Genomic DNA, 18077 nt, shown 5'->3' with positions numbered 1-18077 from the left:
GTTGAGAATCCAACAATGCCCCAAGATGTAGCATCCTCTGTGAGGGCGTCAGCGAGGACTTCTTCCAGTTGATCAACCAACCGTGGCTTTGTAGCACTGTTATTGTCAGCTGTAGATGCTGAAGTAGTAATTCCGGAGACATGGCTAGCAATAGTTGTTCGTCCAGGTAGGGCAACAGACGGACCCCTTGCAGCCGCAGTTGGCCCCGCCATCACTGCCATAAGTTTGGTGAACACCCTGGGTGCCATGGACAGTCCAAACGGCAGGGCCTGAAACTGGAAGTGTTGTTGCAACGCTGAGAACCTGAGGTACGTCTGGTGAGCCGAAGCTGTCGGGACATGCAGGTAGGCTTCCTGAATGTCCAGAGACACCATAAAATCCCCAGGTTCCATAGCCAGTATAATTGACCGCAGGGTTTCCATTTTGAACTGAGGCACTCGAAGAAACTTGTTTAGGGACTTGAGGTTTAGGATAGGCCTGTAAGCACCATTCGGTTTTGGAACCAAAAAGAGTGGAATAATAGCCCATTCCCCTCTGGGGAGTAGGTACCGGAACTATAACTCCCTGTAGGAGCATAGATCGTATAACTTTCTGCAGTTCCAAAGCCTTTTCCTGATCCATCTGAAGTCCCGTAGGGAAGAATTGATGAGGTCTGTATTGGAAGGAAAGGGCGTACCCTTGAGAGACCACTTCCCTTACCCAAGTGTCTGTTGTGGTATGCCTCCAACACTGGGCGAACTGAAGAAGTTGGCCTCCCACCTTGGGGTCCCCCAAGGAGAGGCCCGCCCCGTCAGGCTGAGGGTTTAGCGTCGGGCTTGGCAGCTGAACGCCTGGTACTCCAAGCCTGCTTCTTGGGCTTTGTGACTTTCTAGCTCCTGACGGTCTGGGAAAGGGCTGAACCTTGGCCTTACCCTGAGGACAGAAAGTCCGATAGGACTGAGTTCCAGATCCTGATGGCATTGGGGCCGAAGGTAAACAGGCAGACTTGGCAGCAGTGTCAACGATTTTGTCCAAATCTGGCCCAAATAAGACCTGGCCATTAAAGGGTAAACCTTCTAACTCTCTCTTGGAATCAGCATCCTCTCTCCAAGATCACAACCAAAGAGTGTCTAGCTGACACCGCAGCCGATGAAATGCGAGATGTTAGGAGACTAACATCCAAAGCAGCTTCATTCACATATGTAACCGAGTCTCTGAGGTAACCTACCAGTTCAATTTGTTCACTGGTAGTCTCTACAGGCAAGGACGCTTCCAAGGCATTTGCCCAATGTTCCATGGCATATAGCCATAGGTGGCCTAGCGACCCCCCCCAAGAGAGGGAATAAATGGACTTTAGGCACACCTCCACTTTTCTGTCCGTAACATCCTTTAATGATGACATGGACGGCATAGGAAGTGTCGCACTTTTGACAAGGCTTGTAATATGAGAATCCACCTTAGGAGGAGTTTCCCATTTAGAGAAATACTTCTCCTCGAATGGATAAGTGGCTTTCAACTGTTTCTGCGGTTGAAACCTCCTGCCTGGAGTTTTCCAGGTTTCTTCCAGATGTTCAATTAGCTGATCAGACAGGGGAAAAGCCGTCGCTGAACTTTCCACTTCCTTAAAGAAAGCATGTTTGGATTTGGCTGCTGGGGTATCCTCATCCCCAATATCCATAGCCACACGGACTGCACGAATGAGGCCGTGTACATAAATTTTGGACTTAGGCTCCGCCTCCTTTTGATGGAGCTCTGTATCAGATAAATCCTGAATTTCCCCATCATCAGTCGACACATCATCTTGATAATACGTGGACTGGGAAGACAGTACCTCCTTCCTAGGGAGCGGCTGCCCGACAGCGTAGGAAATCCCGATCGTCCCTAGGTAAGTACTTACTAACCTAACCCCCATAACTCTAACCCTCCTTAGGGGAGCCTAACTCTAATCTCCCCCCCTGTGCCTAACCCTAATCCCCCCAGGGGTGCCTAACCCACCCTCCCCCTAGCCTAACCCTAAGTCCCCCCGGGAGCCCTAAACCTAATCCTCCCCCCCGCGTGGCTGTCCGCTCACGGCATCCCTTCGATCGGGATGCCAGGCGCCGGTCTCCCAGTGTCGGAAAAATGACAGGCGTCTAGATTTAGACGCCTGTCATTTAACCCTCGCCGGGATAAAGCAGTCAGGAAGCCGGCTATCGGGCTTACGTCAGCCGGCTTCCCGATTGCATCCCCTTCCTAGCAGGGCGCTGGAAACTCTCCCCCTGTAAAACCTCAATTAGGTTTTGCACCGTATTGGGGAAGAGTATTAACCCAAACAGGTTCAGTCTGGTAGGGAGTAGGTTGTAAGGGCATATTATGAGCCACAACCAACTGTCGGGGAATCCCGTGACGTAGATGGCATAGCAACCTGCAGAGCGTACCCCATTTGTGGGGCCACTGGAGGTGCAGCAAGCCGACCCATCAGGGTAGTTAGTGCTTGTGCAAAACAAAACCCAGGGCGGCTCTTGAGAAGAGCTGGGCCCAGCAAGTAATCCTGCATTTCTGGTACACAGGGTACACAATCCTCCCACAATAATCTCTCCCTCCTTTTGTCCAGCAAAGCACCTGTTGCAGGACTGTGTAAGGGGGATATTAGCCTGAGCAGAATCACTGCCAGACATACTGAATGTATGTGTCAAACTCCTCAGCTCAACTTAGGCTCCACCTTCACCACTGAACTGTGAAGTAATTTGATCCCTCAGCAGCACTGTCACCGCAAGGGCTAGTGAAAAAGAAAGTACAGGGATAGCTAAAATGGCTGACAAGAAAAAAAAAAAAAAAGTTTTACAGTGAGACAACGCTAGCAAAAAACAAATACAATGCCAGGAAACCTGCACTATACTGCACTATCAACTAACTAGACCTTGTGTCTAGTAGGAATAGTGCTACATACACTGACCTGCTTGGAGGAGGGGTATGTAGGGGGACCCAGGCTCTGCAGCTCCCTGTGAGACTAGCGTTTTATGCACATTAAAATGGCTGCCGGAGAACTCACATAGGGTGCATACCTCCCAACATGACCCTCTCCAGGAGGGACACAATGCTCTGGCCCTGGACTTCCCTGGTAATTTATGATTGGTGGCGGCACCAGAGGTTGGGCTGCAGTACAGTCCAAAATTCAAACAGGGGAGTCACACCAACTGCCAGCGAGTCCCAGCCAGTGATGTTTGGCAGCGTGTGAAATGACAGTTGGTGTAACTCCCCTATTTGAATTTTGAACTGCGCTGCAGCCCCACCTCTTACCAGGGAAGTCCATGTTGGGAGGGTCATGTTGGGAGGTATGGGAGGGTCATGTTGGGAGGTATGGGGTGTGCCTGAGGGAGGAGAGCTACCTGCAACCGCCAAACCGCTGTGGAGATGGTGCGCAGTGCAGCGGGGGAGGGGCCGGCTGTGCCATACAGGGAAGGCCCACTCCCCTGGCGTGCTATTAACCCCTGGGATGCCACAACATCCACACGTTGTTGCCCCCTATCCCTGGTGGTCTAGTGACAGCGAAGGCGCCGTGCCTGGTGCTACACGCAGCCTCTTCCCAGGGACCCCCCAGCCCTGGGAAGTAAATGAACTGTTATCAGCGGACGCCCGCTGCTTACCTGAAAGTCCCCCGTGACGTCCGGCCACAGTCCTGGACTTCTAGGGCCTTTTGCTAGCCAAAACCCCCAGACACCCGCCGCGATTCCTAGCGCAGTGCCAGCTTCTCGGTGTCGGAGTGGCAGCATGGGCGTCCGCTGGACAGCCCATGCTGAGCACTCTGCAGTAAAAAACAAATATTTTCTGGGCTGTCAACGCAGCCCCTCTTGAAGTGACCAGACTCCGTGCCGAGCACCTACGAAACTGAGGTGCCTTGGCCGGGATATAGGAGAGGAGCCTGATGCATCCTGGGAGCACAAATTTAACTATTGCGGTACTCAACGACTGACATCATCAACCTATACCACAAGGTCTCCTGTGGAGCCCTATGGACCCTGCAGTTGAAAGAAAGGACACTTTCCTGAAAATGTGATGCTCATGGAACAGCAGACATCAGCCTTCAGTAGATGACACTGGGCTGAATGGAGTGGATGCAAAAAAAAAACTAGAGCAAGAGTGGAAATAGGCTGTAGTACAGGCACAGGATACAGGAGAACTATAGTTAGGCTGGCTGGAAGGGAGCTACTGTTACAACACTACTGCTATTTGCTAGTGTGTGTCATGCTGGACCCGAAATGCTCTGCACCCTCCAATTGGAAAAGACTAAGTTGATAAGTGGATACTAAAACCTTTGCTCAGCAGGGTTGTGCAGCACAAAATGAGCCCACTTCTCCATAGACAGTCAGGGATCCTCTTAACTTGTGTTTAAGCCAGGGACAGGATGGTTAGTGAATGGCCCCACAACAAATGCGGACAGATAAACAAACATACACCTTCCTGCTTGTGAACAGTCGAGGTTGTGCCTTTAGTTGTCCAATATAGGAGTAAAACACTATGAAAGCAAGGGCAGAATTTCCTGTGCACACCTCTTATGCAGAGCACCAAAGACCAAAAACAGACGATTATAGGCTAGCAGGAATAAGGAATCTTTTCCCACCTAGGAGACAGGGCACTGGGGATATACTACTGCAAATAGAGACACTGCATGTACTGCGCTCTTACTATTACTGCTCTCTGTTTTAGCACAATACTCACGGATCTATACTTTTGGCAATGGCAGCCATAATAAATAGCACAGCCTCAGTGACTTCCCAGGGAGGATTCCCTTCTTTCAGGGTTGAATACAACTGTAAAAATAATAGAAAGAGAATATAAATGCAAATGGTTATAAATATTTGGTATCTGAAACCAAGTCATCTCGCACAACTGTCAATTATTTGTGAACCATTGCAGCAGAATACTTTGGCGATTCTCTGCAGCCTCTAGCTCACCTTCAACAGTAATTGTGACTGATGTTCAGATGGAATTTACAAGGGAAAGTAAATGAGAAATAAGGAGGAGTTTTATTTCCTCTTAAAAAGGTAGGAATAGCAAAATTACCTGAGAGAAACATTCAATAGAGCCCACCAGAAATATGAGATCCTTCACCAAGTCAGAAACTCGCATGCGGAACTCCCCAAAGTCATCAGTTTCCTCAGGAACCCCCTCCTGTTTCAGGAAAATAAAAGGATAATTAACTGGTTTTTCACCAATACTTAGCCATGATGTTTTCTACTGAAGGCAAGAAAATCAAAAGCAATAGTGTTTATAATAATTATAAAAATATATATTAGTTATTTCTGTACAATAATACACCATCCTTTTGTTACATTTCGAGACACATCTTGTCCACCATAAAAAACCGTACTAACTGCTAATTTAGGTACTGGCCTGTAGTTGGAAAATAAAATAAAAGATACTTACATGATCTGGATCAAGTTGGCAATGCCTTGCCAAGGCATGGAGAAGCCTTTGTATGTATGGTCTAAAGATACTATGCAGCACAGAGTCGTTTATTTTGTAAAGATTTTCTCCTAGTCTATACCAAAAGTTAAATGAGATTTCAACGACCTAACGGAAAAGGTAAGGAAAACAGCAAGTACACAGAGTTAGATCACACGAACACCATTTAAAATGCTGCACAGTAGGTTTCAGTACTAGAAAAGCTAAATCAGTTTTGTTATTTAAGGAAGAATGGCAGCTATTTATTTATACCTCTTTCAGACAGAGAAAAGGACCTGGGTATATTTCAGGGCAAGCCAGATCGAAATTACTGGGGCTTCGACCCTGGTCGCTACCAGGATTATTCCCAGGTCCGACCTGGGTTGCCTGCTGTGTGCAAGGCATGACCCAGGTCATGTCTACAAAGAACTAATGGGAGGGTACAGTGGATGCTTAGAGATGAAATCATCTCCAAGTGCCAACTGAGAGACGGAAGACCCGGGTACGATGTAAACGGAGATGACCCGGGAATAACCCGGGTCCATCCACCGGTGTGAAAGGGAGTACTGAAATCCTGGCTTCAAAACGTGTTCAGAGTCCCAGGTCAGAGCTGGGGTTTCTGTCTGAAAGTTGTATTGTTTATGAATTAACTACCCTCTGTGTAAATCCGTTGCCACTCCCTAGAAATCCTATAAAAAGTTGAAAGGAATACACTGCTCATAACGCAGTAGACGGTTGCTGTGGCTTGGCAGTAACTGTCCAAACAGCATTAATAACGTACTGCAGTGAATGGTGTATTCACTAACATATCACCAGGGCGATTTAAAAAAATAAAAAAAAAAGTAGTTTTTCTTTAAGAGGTCTTAGTCAGCAAGCAGAAAAGTAGAACCCTTTACATTAGCTGCTAGAAACTGTACCCACCCACGTCCAAGATAGCATTAAGACCTAGTTTCAGGGCACATGCTGGGAAAATGTTGTGATCTTCTCCTTCCCAACCATTGTCCACCAGCAAATAGACTTTGAATCTCCCTAAATGGTCACATTCTGAGAAGTCTATATTCTTGCTAAACTTGAATGATCACTCAGCTAATAAACAGAGTTTGCAGGGATAAATGTTAGGGCAACATGAATAATATCAGAGTGCTGCAGAGTCAACTATCAGGCTCATATGCTTAGTGACTAACTACAGAAATAGAAGAAATTCCCATGCTCGCATACTAAAATACAGTTTCTATCTGTAACAGGTAGTGAACTAGTAGCCTAACAAACAACGATTTAGCTTGGTTCTTTCACTGGCACAAATAATAATGTAAAGTGATATTTTAACATACAAGAGCAATCGATTTAGGAAAATTACAATAGGTAGTTCAATCCAATGCAATAAAAAAATGTAAGGGCAGTGCATGTGTAACATCCTATCATTTATACAGTTTCTTTATTTCAATACAGAGGCTTGATAAATACACTGTGTAAGTCATAAAAGTGCCCAACTTACCTCATACTGTGGGTGACCAGCACAAATCAGGAGAAGTTCCAGTGTCTGCAGGTTTCCTAGCTCATGACCTGGAGTAGACACAATCTTCTCCAGAAAGGTTTCACACAGTTCTGTAAACATTCGGCAATAATTCAACACCCTGCAAAACATGCAAGAAGGTAAATTAAAATTTAGAAGTTTCCAACACGATTAAAAAGTGATTTTTGTCCTTACCTGTAAAATACTTTTCTCGGACTCCATGGGAGACACAGGGATCACGCTGTGTATAGGTGATGAGCTGGAGTCTGGGCAACAAACCGTTAACATTTTCCCAGCAGCACAGGCTCCCACTCCCCCATACCCCACCTCCAACACTAGAGGACTAGTTAAGTTAACAAGACCAAGGAATGGAGAAGAGTAAGGAGAAGGAAGACTGGCAGACACACACACACACACACACACACACACACGAGACGAGGAGAGGAACCGGTAGCTATAAAGGAAAACCCCGCAAGCCAGGTGCATCAGGGAGGGTGCACCCACATTGAGTCTGAAAAAATATTTTACAGGAAAGGACAAAAATCCCCTTTTCTCTAATCCCCATGGAGGACAGAAGAATCAGGTCGGGACATCCCAAAGCTGTCCCCTTTAGGGCAGGGACTCTCCTGTGCTGCATTATTAACCATACGCCCAAAATAGACATCCGTGGAGGAGAAGGTATCAAAGGCATAGAACTTAATGAAGGTATGGGCAGAAGACCACGTGGCCGTCTTACAAAGCTGTACCGCAGAAGCGCCACACCTAGCGGCCCAAGAAGTACCGACAGCTTTTGCGGAATTAACCCGTACTGAAGTCGGGGTAGGAAGATCCGCCAAAGAGTAGGCCTGGCAAATAGTCAAACAAAGCCATCCAGACAGTCTGTTTGGTAGCCGGCCAGCCCCGCTTATTAAAGTCATATACGATAAAGAGGGAATCAGAGTGCTAAATATCCTGGAGGGCTCAGAGCACCAAGGACAAGTCTCACGGAGCCATAGGCTGAACAAACGCAGGCTGGATACGTGTCACACCCTGGATAAAAGTTTGCACATCCGGCAACAACGCCACCTTACGTAAAGAGAGCTGAAAGGGTTGAAAACAACTTTGATTGATGAAAGACGAAGGCCCAAATCCAATCTGGCATGTAAGAAGGAAGGAGGATCCTCAACAGACGGAAAGAGCGGGGATAAAATCCCTGAGCCAACTAGGAGAAGTAAGTCTACAAGACTCTATAACTGGGCAGAACCTCCAAGTTTAAGAGGACGGGTGAGAGGGACAGAAGTGTTATGCTAACAAAGTACTCATATACACTTTAGAAAATAATCACAGAAACATTTAATGCATAAAATAATGGGCAATTGTTGCTCAACAACCAATCCCCAACAGGGGATAACCTGACTGCTGGAGTGAAGTATACTGGGAGGCAGGAGCCCTGATGTCTTTCTTTGCAGCTGAGACAGGCAATGAGTTAAAATGGCCAAGCAGCGTTGTAGGGAGGGAGGATAGAGAGGAGGAGAATCCACTGTGGCGGGTAACCTGCATGAGGAGATGCGCCAAGGGTTGGGTGAGGAGCAAATAGGGAAGGCTATCCTCCCCCATCTTACTGAACTCCCAGGGACATGGGCACCAATAATCAGTGATCCCCAATGCCAGCATCTGCCCTGGTGGCGGGAGTGCGAAGATGACCTGGTCCGCCCTGTCAGTATGGCTGGTGGCCTCCCTCACGGTATGCAGTCGGGAAGCCGGAGGACCTAATCCAGACAGCCGGCTTCCCGACTGCTTTATCCCTGCGAGGGTTAAATGACGCCTGTCATTTCACCGAAGCCTGGAGACCGGTCAAAGTGATGCCGGGCGCCGCTGCGGATAGACGTGGGCGGCGAGGGGAAGCCCTAAGGGAGGATTAGGATTGGGGGGGGGGGGGGGTGGGGGGGAGGGGGAATAGGTTAGTGAATACTTACCTGGGGACGATCGGGATTTTCATCCTGGCAGCCGCTGTCGGGATTGAACCGCCGGCCGGGGATCCGGCGGTAAATCATACAGATTCCCTCCTTCACAGACCTCTCTGTGTAATGGAGCAGGGTCACTGACCCAGTCCCCAGTGCTCTGGCCGCCGTCATTGGAGCAGCAGTAAGGGTGTCTGTCAGACACTAACTCACTACCTGCTCTGAAGTGAAATAAAAAATAAATAAATTAAATTAACCTGGAGTTGTTTAACAGTAGCCCCTCTAAAAGCCACGCCCACTCCTTGGGCACCACACGAAAAACTGGTCCTCTAGTGTTGGAGGGTAAAGGGTAAAGGGGAGAGGGAGCCTGAGCTGCTGGGAAAAAAAAGTTAACCGTTTGGGGTCCAGACTTCAGCTCACTACCTATACCCAGCATGATCCCTGTGCCCCCCATGGAGGAAAGAGAAAAATAAAAAGAAAAACTCAAGTGTTACTTTTAATCTCCCATATAGTCCTCCAATTTACCAACACTTGCACAATTATCATATGAATATTTTATAAAAGTAAAAATATAAAAAGTACAGATCCATTGAACATGCACAATGTGCATTAGGATCCATATAACAACGGACTGCATTTAAATAACAAGGATGTAACAGGGTTTCTGGACAGGATTGTACACCATAAAACATGCAAGCAACCGGGATGTAGTTTATAATCCGGTGGTCGAGATGCCGGCACTCAGAATGCTGGCGCTGGAATCCAGATACCAGTCAGAATCCCGGCGCCAGCATCCCGACGGTAAGTATTGGGGCTAAGGGGGTGGGTTAGTTAGGCACTAGGGGGTGGGTTAGGTTTAGGCTGTGGGGAGGAAGGGTTAGTTTTAGGGGTAGGGTTAGGATACTTACCAACAGGTATCTGTATCCTAGCCCTGTCAGGATGCCGGCGTCCGAATTCGGATCTGCAGGATCCTGAGCTCTGTCATCCTGTACCCAACCAAAGCAACCAGCTACCCCAATTTTGATCTGCATGATACAATACCTGGCTAAGATCTACATATAGCGCAGTATTCAATTTGAAGCGAAAAGTCGTATTATTCACCTGTTTGCATTATCCCCGTATTCAATTTCAAAGACTTTTCGCCGGTGCGAAAAGTCTGTTAAAAAACAGGGATAACTTTTCACCATGCTTTACATATCAAAAAAAAAGTTCAGAATTGTGGTTTAGGGGTGCAGGATTAAAAAATAAATAAATAAAAGCCTGCACCCCTGGGAGTGTCCCCTAGAAATAATGTGGGTCAAAAAAAGGTTTTTTGTTTTTTTTTAAATAAAAAAAATAAATTTGGACACCCCAAAAACTTAACTTGAGTTTTGGGGTTAAAAAAAAAAAATATGGGGGACAAACTCCTAAAGTAGCAAAATAGATCCCAGAGGGGTTCCCAAGTATGCGGCAGGTGTTTTCTTCATTGCGGGTAGTAGTGGCAGGTGCATTTTTGAATAATTTAAAAAAATGCACTTTAGGGTCTTAAAAATATGCTTGCACCGAATCGCCTGTACCCCAAATTTGATGGCCATAGTTATTTTTTGGGAAAAAAAAAAACCTAAGTGCTATTCATCACTTCTTCACAGGCGCAAAAAAGCACCTGCAGCGGCTATTTAAAACCCCTCATTAGCTTCAGAAGGGAAAAACGGGGGTACTCACTGATCCCCCATGACAGGAAATCTTTAGAGGGGTCCTAGGAAGAATTCCCGAAAATCCACGAATTTTTGCGATACTTACCATTCCGCCAGGTCCTGGTTCCGCTGGATCCTAATTGAATGCAGGGATAAAGTGGGCGTGCGCCCGATACTTTATCCCTGCAAAACCTCCGATGTGGAGCGAAAAGTCCAGCACTGACTTTTCGCTCCCAAATTGAATATGGCCCATAATCTTCGTATGGACCTCGCAAAAAAGGAGTTAAATAAGTAAGTCTACCATAACTAATTTTTTCATGAGGTGTGCTATGATGTTTCCTTTTCTTACTTCTGAGCATTGAATATCCACTTTGAAGGACTGTGGAATGATGTGCTCTCATATATGCTTTGGCTCAAATAAGCTATAAAGTTTTCTTTTTAGGCGGCTAATTTAACATCACGTTTAACACACACACACACACACACACTTTCACCAGTGATTGCATATACAGTACGTGCTAGAACGCGTATTTTACCCAGTATTGAGGATCGAGGGACTCCGTTTTAAAAACCGTACTTGTCCCCGGGGACGCGTTCTGCTACGGCCAATCCCTGACACGGAGAGACGCACTGCAGCCCTTGAGACAAGAAACAGCGCTGTCATTCAATTCGGGTGCTGTTTGCAAATTAATCGGAGTGCACAGACCAGCAGCGGCTACCGGTCCCCGACGGTAGCGCCCTCTCTTCTCTCTCTCTAGGGCTGCAGTGCAGGCGTGCGCACCAAACCCACATCTGCTAATGCAGGTGAAAGCTCAGAGGCTGCTAGAGAGACATGGCAGGAGCGAGGTAAGAGGCTGCTGGGGGGGCAGGAGGGGGAGGGGGGACTATAATGTGTAAGGAGCATTATTGTGTGGCATAATTTGTAAAAAGGCATTACTGTGGCATAATTTGTAAAGGGAATTACTGCGTAACATAATGTATAAGGGGCACTACCACTGCATGGCATAATGTGTTATAAGGGTCACTACTGTGCAACGTAACGTGAATAAGGGGCACTGCTTGTGGTTGGGCGCACTGATGCTATTTATGTACACAAGACACCAAAATATGTAGTTATGACCTGCTTTGGTGTGCACAGATGTGTCCTCTGTGTTTTGCACTCCTGCCCTAAATGATTCCTAAAGTGATCACTATCTAATCCTCTCAACTGCTAAGCTAAGTGTTGGTCAATTGGAGAAATACATTCCCTTTTCTTTGTGTGTGACCTACACCGATGAAGTGCCAGCTTTACCCAACAGAGCCAACCAAATACCAAAATGTCTGAATCCCCTGCAGAATGAGCATTGTTGTATTTTAATACATAGCAGCCAGTGCTGAGTCTCCCAGTAAATGCGTGAAGCGTAACACATATTGGCGAATACCAACTGAAAATGTTGTTAGCTATGGGGGCCAAGCTCCAGAATTAAATTCAGCATTAGGGGGTAGCTTTTGAGATTGAAAATGGGAGATTGCAGCAGACAACTCTAATATCTGCTGTGGTCCCCTCAATATACATCCTGGCAGTTCTTAATATTTACGTACCACCTCCGAAACCGGTTATCTGGGATATACCGCACAAAATCTTTGATAAATATGCCTCTTATTACCTAGTGCCTTATTCATTAAAGGTTTTATGTGCAGACAAGTTATATCACATGTAGGACCATGCTGTTGAGGGTATCATATGGGCATTCTAGGAGTATGTGGGGATGTGTGGTGGCATGTGGGGAGTTCTGAGGGGCATACTGGAAGCTCTAAAGCATAAATTATGACAGGACCCAGAAATGGTCAAGTGGAGAGTCCCTGGGAGCCACATATTTTGTCACTCAGCACAATCACTGATTCAAATTGGTGTATTATTTTGAAAATATTGCATAACATTGTTCTTTTTATTAAAATAATTTCACCTGCTGATGGTTGTAAAAGTCAGGCTGCCCCTCTTAGGCTGGGTACACAACTGGGTGACATATCCGTCGACCCAGGGATCCGCAGACCGAGCAGCAGATTGGTAAGCCAATAAACACTTACGAATCTGCATGCGCTGACATCACAACCATGTGGGTATTTAAACTTGCCCGCCCAGTTGTGTGTGGGTCGCCTGTACACACAACCTGATGTTCCAATATATCTGTAAGATATATCGGCATCAGCTGTGCTGCAGAGCTGATGCAGTATGTCTGAATGACGTAATTCACAGACATGTCCTCTGAACACACACACACACAGGAGGATGTACTATGCGATATGTTGGTGCACTACATTCCCCCTCTCTATATATTCACACGGGTTGGGTACGGGGTGCTGGTGCTCGGGATCCCAACGGTTAGAATCCCGACACCTGTCGGTCAGTATCCTAACCCTCCCCCCTTAGTGCTAAACCCTAACCTCCCCCCCTAACCCCGCTACTTACCTTCGGGATTCCGACGCCAGGATTCTGGCAGGTGTCAGGACTCCGGCGCCGACATTCTGAGCCGGAATCCCTATGGTTGGGATTATGACCGCATCATATTCATTATCAATATAGATATATATATATAGAGATATATATATATATATATATATATATATATATATATATAGAGAGAGAGAGAGAATATATAGATATACATACATACATATATACATACACACAAATTGTAATATAAACACCCTGTCACTAAGCAAGCTAATCGCCTGCAGAGTAAACAAAAAACCAGGACTCACGTTTAGATGAATCCACAGGTTTATTCACCAGGCATGTGAACAGACATGCCACATAGCTATCAGTGGCCCAACGATCGTTGGGCCACTTATAGCTATGTGGCCCAAAAAGCACCCTGCCCTGCAGAAGGAGGGCAAAAAGCGCCCTGCCCTCACAGCCTGCGGGTGCAGTCTTCACCCGCGGGTCGCAGTGTCCCGCGGGTGGAGAAATGTGCGGTGACCCGGTCACCGCCGGAGAATAGACGCCGGGCGCATGCGCCCGGCACCTATTCTCCGTCTGCAGCGCTTGGGGGATGCCCGGCGTGTCTGTAAGTGCCTGGCACGCCCCCAAGAGTGACGAAAAGGGTGACGCGTCTTATAGACACTCCCCTTTTCAGGCGCGCACGCACAAAGGTGCCCTCTCTAGCTCCGGCGCCCTGCCTGCCGCCGGAGCTAGAGTGAGTGAACACTATACATACACACCCCGATCCACACACTGCTAGCACAGGGCATCTTTTTTTGTTGAAAATGTGTCTAATGTTGCATACGCACGGGACGATTTACCTGAATGTTAATGTTAAATGAGAAATCGTTCATTTATACGCAGTGAACGATCGACTGACGATACGCGTTCCCGCATGAACGCTAACGATATCTATGGTCAACCATACATGCAGGGCAACTTTGCCTGTAAAGACATGACTTCACTGAAATATCTATTATAGATATCTATCAGTGTGTACACCCAAAACAGTTTGCCCTGCACTACAGAAAGTTGGAGGGAAAAATAATAGTTATGGTATAGCATACCTTTGTTAACTCTTTTTCTTCGAGGTCCATGGAGTCCACAGCCATTACATTGGGGTAAGTGGTTGGAGTGATCCATGCACCAAACAGTTAAAGCAAGCTTTCAGCTCCCAGGATGCCCTGGCTCCTCCCCACATATACCCCACCCCCGGCTACAGGCAGTCAGTTTGTTATAAAAGCCCGAGCAGGAGAAGACAAAGGATAAAAAGGAAGAACCCTTGATATTGATTACCCAATAACACCAGGTGCGTTAGGGTGGGTGTCCTGTGGACCCCATGGACCTCAAAGAAAAAGAGTTAACAAAAGGTATGTTATACCATAACTTATTTTCTTCTTCGGGGTTGACAGTCATTACGTTGGGGATGTCCCAAAGCAGTACCCCTAAGGGCGGGGACGCTACTGTGTCTTAGTAGAAAGGACAATCCCACGCCCGAAGGAAGCATCCTGAGAGGCAAAGGTGTCAAATGCATAGAACTTGACAAAGGTGTGGCCAGACGACCATGTGGCTGCCTTGCACAATTGTTCCGCACCCCAGCGGGCCACCCATGAAGGTCCCACTGACCATGTAGAATGCGCAGTAACAGAGTCTGGCACCAGAGTGTATGCCTGAGAAATTGCCATACGAAGCCATCTGGCGAGAGTCTGTTTACTGGCTGGCCAGCCACGCTTATGACAGCCATGCAGCACAAAGAGAATCGGATTTCCTCAAGCTGTTGTTCGTGCACTACGTATTTATGTGGATAGCACCAACATCCAGAGAAGCCTCACCAACACAGAGGCCTGAAGTCTGAAAAGCTGGGACCACAATTTCTTCATTTATATGAAAACGCGATACCACCTTAGGAAGGTATCCGGATTTAGTACTTAGTACCGCTCTATCCTGATGGAACATCAAAAAGGGGGAGCGAACAGAAAGATCTACCAAATCAGAGACCCTACGGGCAGAGGCGATAGCAAGAAGAAAAACGGTTTTTGCAGTCAACCGCTTGAGGTCTACTGATTTCAGGAGTTCAAATGGGGAAGTCTGTAAAGTCCTGAGAACTAATGTCAAATCCCACGGGTCTACTGGGGGAACAAAGGGCGGCTGAACCCTTAGAACACCCTGAAAAAAAATGTCCTTACATCAGGCAGCGGGGCAATCCTCAGCTGAAACCAAAACATAAGTGCAGAAACCTCAGCTCTCAGGGAGGCCAGACAGAGATATTGCTGGAAGGTGACATTCTGCCCAGATGAGAATTTTTGACACTTCTGCCATGGCCCCCCGACCCCGTGTGCCACACTGATGATTGAGGTAAGCCACCGTGGTGACCTTGTCGGATTGTACTTGTACAGGTCTGCTATTCAGTATTCCCTGAGCCTGCACCAATGCTCTGAATACTGCTCTTAGTTCTAGGATATTTATGGACAGAAGACTCTCTGCCCTTATCCATCTTCCTTGAAAAGTGTGCTGACCTGTCACCGCCCCCCCGCCGTGAAGACTGGCATCGGTCGCGAGGAGTGCCCACTCTGGAATCCAAAATGGGAGACCCTGGTTGAGATGGAACGTCCGTAACCACCAAGACAGGGACAACCAAACCTCTGGTGAGAGATGGATCATCTGAGATCTTATTGATCGGTACTCCCCAATCCAGAGTAAGAGGATCAACTGTTGCAATGGTCTGGAGTGAAATTGGGCATATTCCACCATGCTGAAGGTGGACACCACTGACCCCAGCACCCGCATTGCTGACTGTACAGACACCAGCCTGTTGTGAAGCAATTTGCGTATCCGCAACTGGAGGGCCGCAATCTTGTCCTCCGGCAGATATATTCTCTGTGCCAAGGAGTCGAGGCATACCCCCAAATGTACCATCTGTTGCACTGGAAGAAGTGACAACTTCTTCCAATTTATGATCCAACCGTGACTGTGTAGACAGGAAACTGTCAGACCGAGATGATACTGCAACTCCTGTGGAGGCTGTCCTAACAGGCGATCATCCAGGTATGGCAGAATCCTGACGCCTGAGACATGCCATCATCACTGCCATAACCTTGGTAAATATCCGAGGGGCTGTGGATAAACCAAATGGCAGTGCCTGGAACTGGAAGTGTTTCTGCCCCACAGCAAACCTCAGAAACTGCTGTTGGGATGGTGTAATTGGTATATGCAGAAGCATCTGGGATATCCAGGCATACCATGATATCCCGCGGCTCCATTGCCAACACAATTGATCGCAGCGTTTCCATACGAAAACTGGGCACCTGAATAAATGTGTTGAGCCCCTTTAGGTTCAAAATAGGCCGGTAGGACACATTCGGTTTCTGAATAAATAGGTTGGAATAACCTTTACGTAAATTGATTCCCTGGAACCTGGATAATCACGCCTGACATTAGCAGGGATTGTATAGCCATTTGGAGGGCCAAGGCCTTTACCGAACCCACTGACCGGGTTATGCAAAAGAACCTCTGGGGAGGACATCTCCAGAATGTCAGTGCGTATCCTCAGGAGACTACTTCCCGAACCCAGGCATCAGTTGTTGTGAGATGCCAGGTGTCTGAAAACTGAAGAAGTCGGCCTCCTACCCTGGGATCCCCCAGGGGTAGGCCCGCGCCCCATCAGGCCACCGGCTTATCCTGGGACCTGGAAGCCGGACGTTTATTCGGCCAGGGTTTCTTAGATAGTGGTTTTCTGCTAGAACTGGCTCTAGCCAAGGATTGACCTCTAACTTGCCCCAGCAGCCGAAAGGACGACCCTTTAGGTCTGGTTACAGATGCCGAGGGTAGACCAGCCGTCTTAGAAGCTGCCACCGAAGCCACAATCCTGTCCAGCTCTGTGCCAAACAGAATACCTCCATAAACGGTAGGGATTCTAAGGCCTTCTTAGACCCTGCATCCGCCTTCCAATCCCTTAACCACAGGGCTCTGCGCGCCACAATGGAGACAGCCGATGTTTTAGAGGATAATATCCCGGCATCCAATGCTGCCTCCCCTAAATAGGATGCAGCTTCCTTGACTTAGGAAATAATTTCCAGCTGCTCCTTAGACATTTCTGGCAGGGATGCTGCCAAAGTCTTCATCCATTCTTCAATGGCTTTGGAAACCCAAGCCGTAGCCATAGCTTGGCGAGTGGCAGCACAGAGAGCGAGAAGACTGCCTTGAGAAAGGCTTCCAGCCTCCTATCCGTGGAATTTTTAAGAGAAGATGCAGACGGTATGGGCAATGAAGCACTCCTTACAAGTTTTGCCACATGCGCTTCTACAGACGGCGGATTTTCCCATTTAGTAAACTGTTCTGCCGGAAAAGGGTATAAGGCCGCAACCTTTCTAGTAAGATGGAACTTATCGGGAACTTTCCATGCTTCCCCGAAAATCTTCGACAAGTGTTCTGATTTGGGAAACTCAGCCTTCACCACACTCTGGCACTTAAACACAGACGCCTTTCTTTGAAGGTTCTCACTCATCTATGCTTAACACAGCTTTGACTGCCCTAATTAAAAAAGGGACATCTGCTACTGGAAAATTATCCCCTTCCTCCCCCGAAAGACAGTCCTAAGAGGAATCATGTGCCTCCTCACCCTCATCAGAGGACGTACCGGAGTCAGTGGCTTGGCCTGCATGCGAGGCTGAACGCCTTCTGGTCTTTGGCTGCATTGATCTAGCTGCTTGTAGTGGCTGATGAAAAGCTGCTGAAGATGAAGCCATACCCTGACCAGCGTGCGCATACATATCCATCCAAGATGGAAGCATAGGGAGCATAAACAGCAGGTTGCAGCAGCTGAGGATATCTCATCACTGGGGCTGCCAATCATTCCGCAACCTGCGCCATAATCTGGGAAAAAGAAGCCCAAGAGGACTCTAGTTCAGAGGCAGGCAAGTTTGACTGATATGGTGACTCTTTAAAACAGTGAACACATAATCCATTTTGTATGAAATCCTGTGGGGATAACCCCGCTATGCAGGCCATACATGACACCAGCACAGGGGCCTCCGCCACCTGTCTTTCAGACTCTTTAGACAATGATTTTTTATGCAAAAGTTCTGAGC

General features: G+C 47.5%; 1 protein-coding gene across 2 annotated transcripts in view; it reads right to left on the bottom strand.

Moving 5' to 3' along the window:
- The window catches only part of TNPO3 (transportin 3), a 171605-nt gene that overhangs the window by 109675 nt on the left and 43853 nt on the right, over positions 1–18077 (bottom strand). For both annotated transcript variants that reach the window (XM_088468653.1, XM_088468654.1), the window contains exons 7-10: positions 6899–7037; positions 5386–5532; positions 5023–5130; positions 4678–4769 (exon numbers count right to left, since the gene is read on the bottom strand). In XM_088468653.1, coding sequence (XP_088324779.1) covers positions 4678–4769; positions 5023–5130; positions 5386–5532; positions 6899–7037 — 486 coding nt within the window. The remainder of the gene's footprint in view (positions 1–4677; positions 4770–5022; positions 5131–5385; positions 5533–6898; positions 7038–18077) is intronic.

This window comes from Taudactylus pleione, unplaced genomic scaffold (genome assembly GCF_031769625.1).
Source record: "Taudactylus pleione unplaced genomic scaffold, aTauple2 ptg000086l, whole genome shotgun sequence".
NCBI lineage: Eukaryota > Metazoa > Chordata > Amphibia > Anura > Myobatrachidae > Taudactylus > Taudactylus pleione.
The sequence above is the reverse complement of the archived record's forward strand: the minus strand, read 5'-3'. Positions and strand labels throughout refer to the sequence as shown.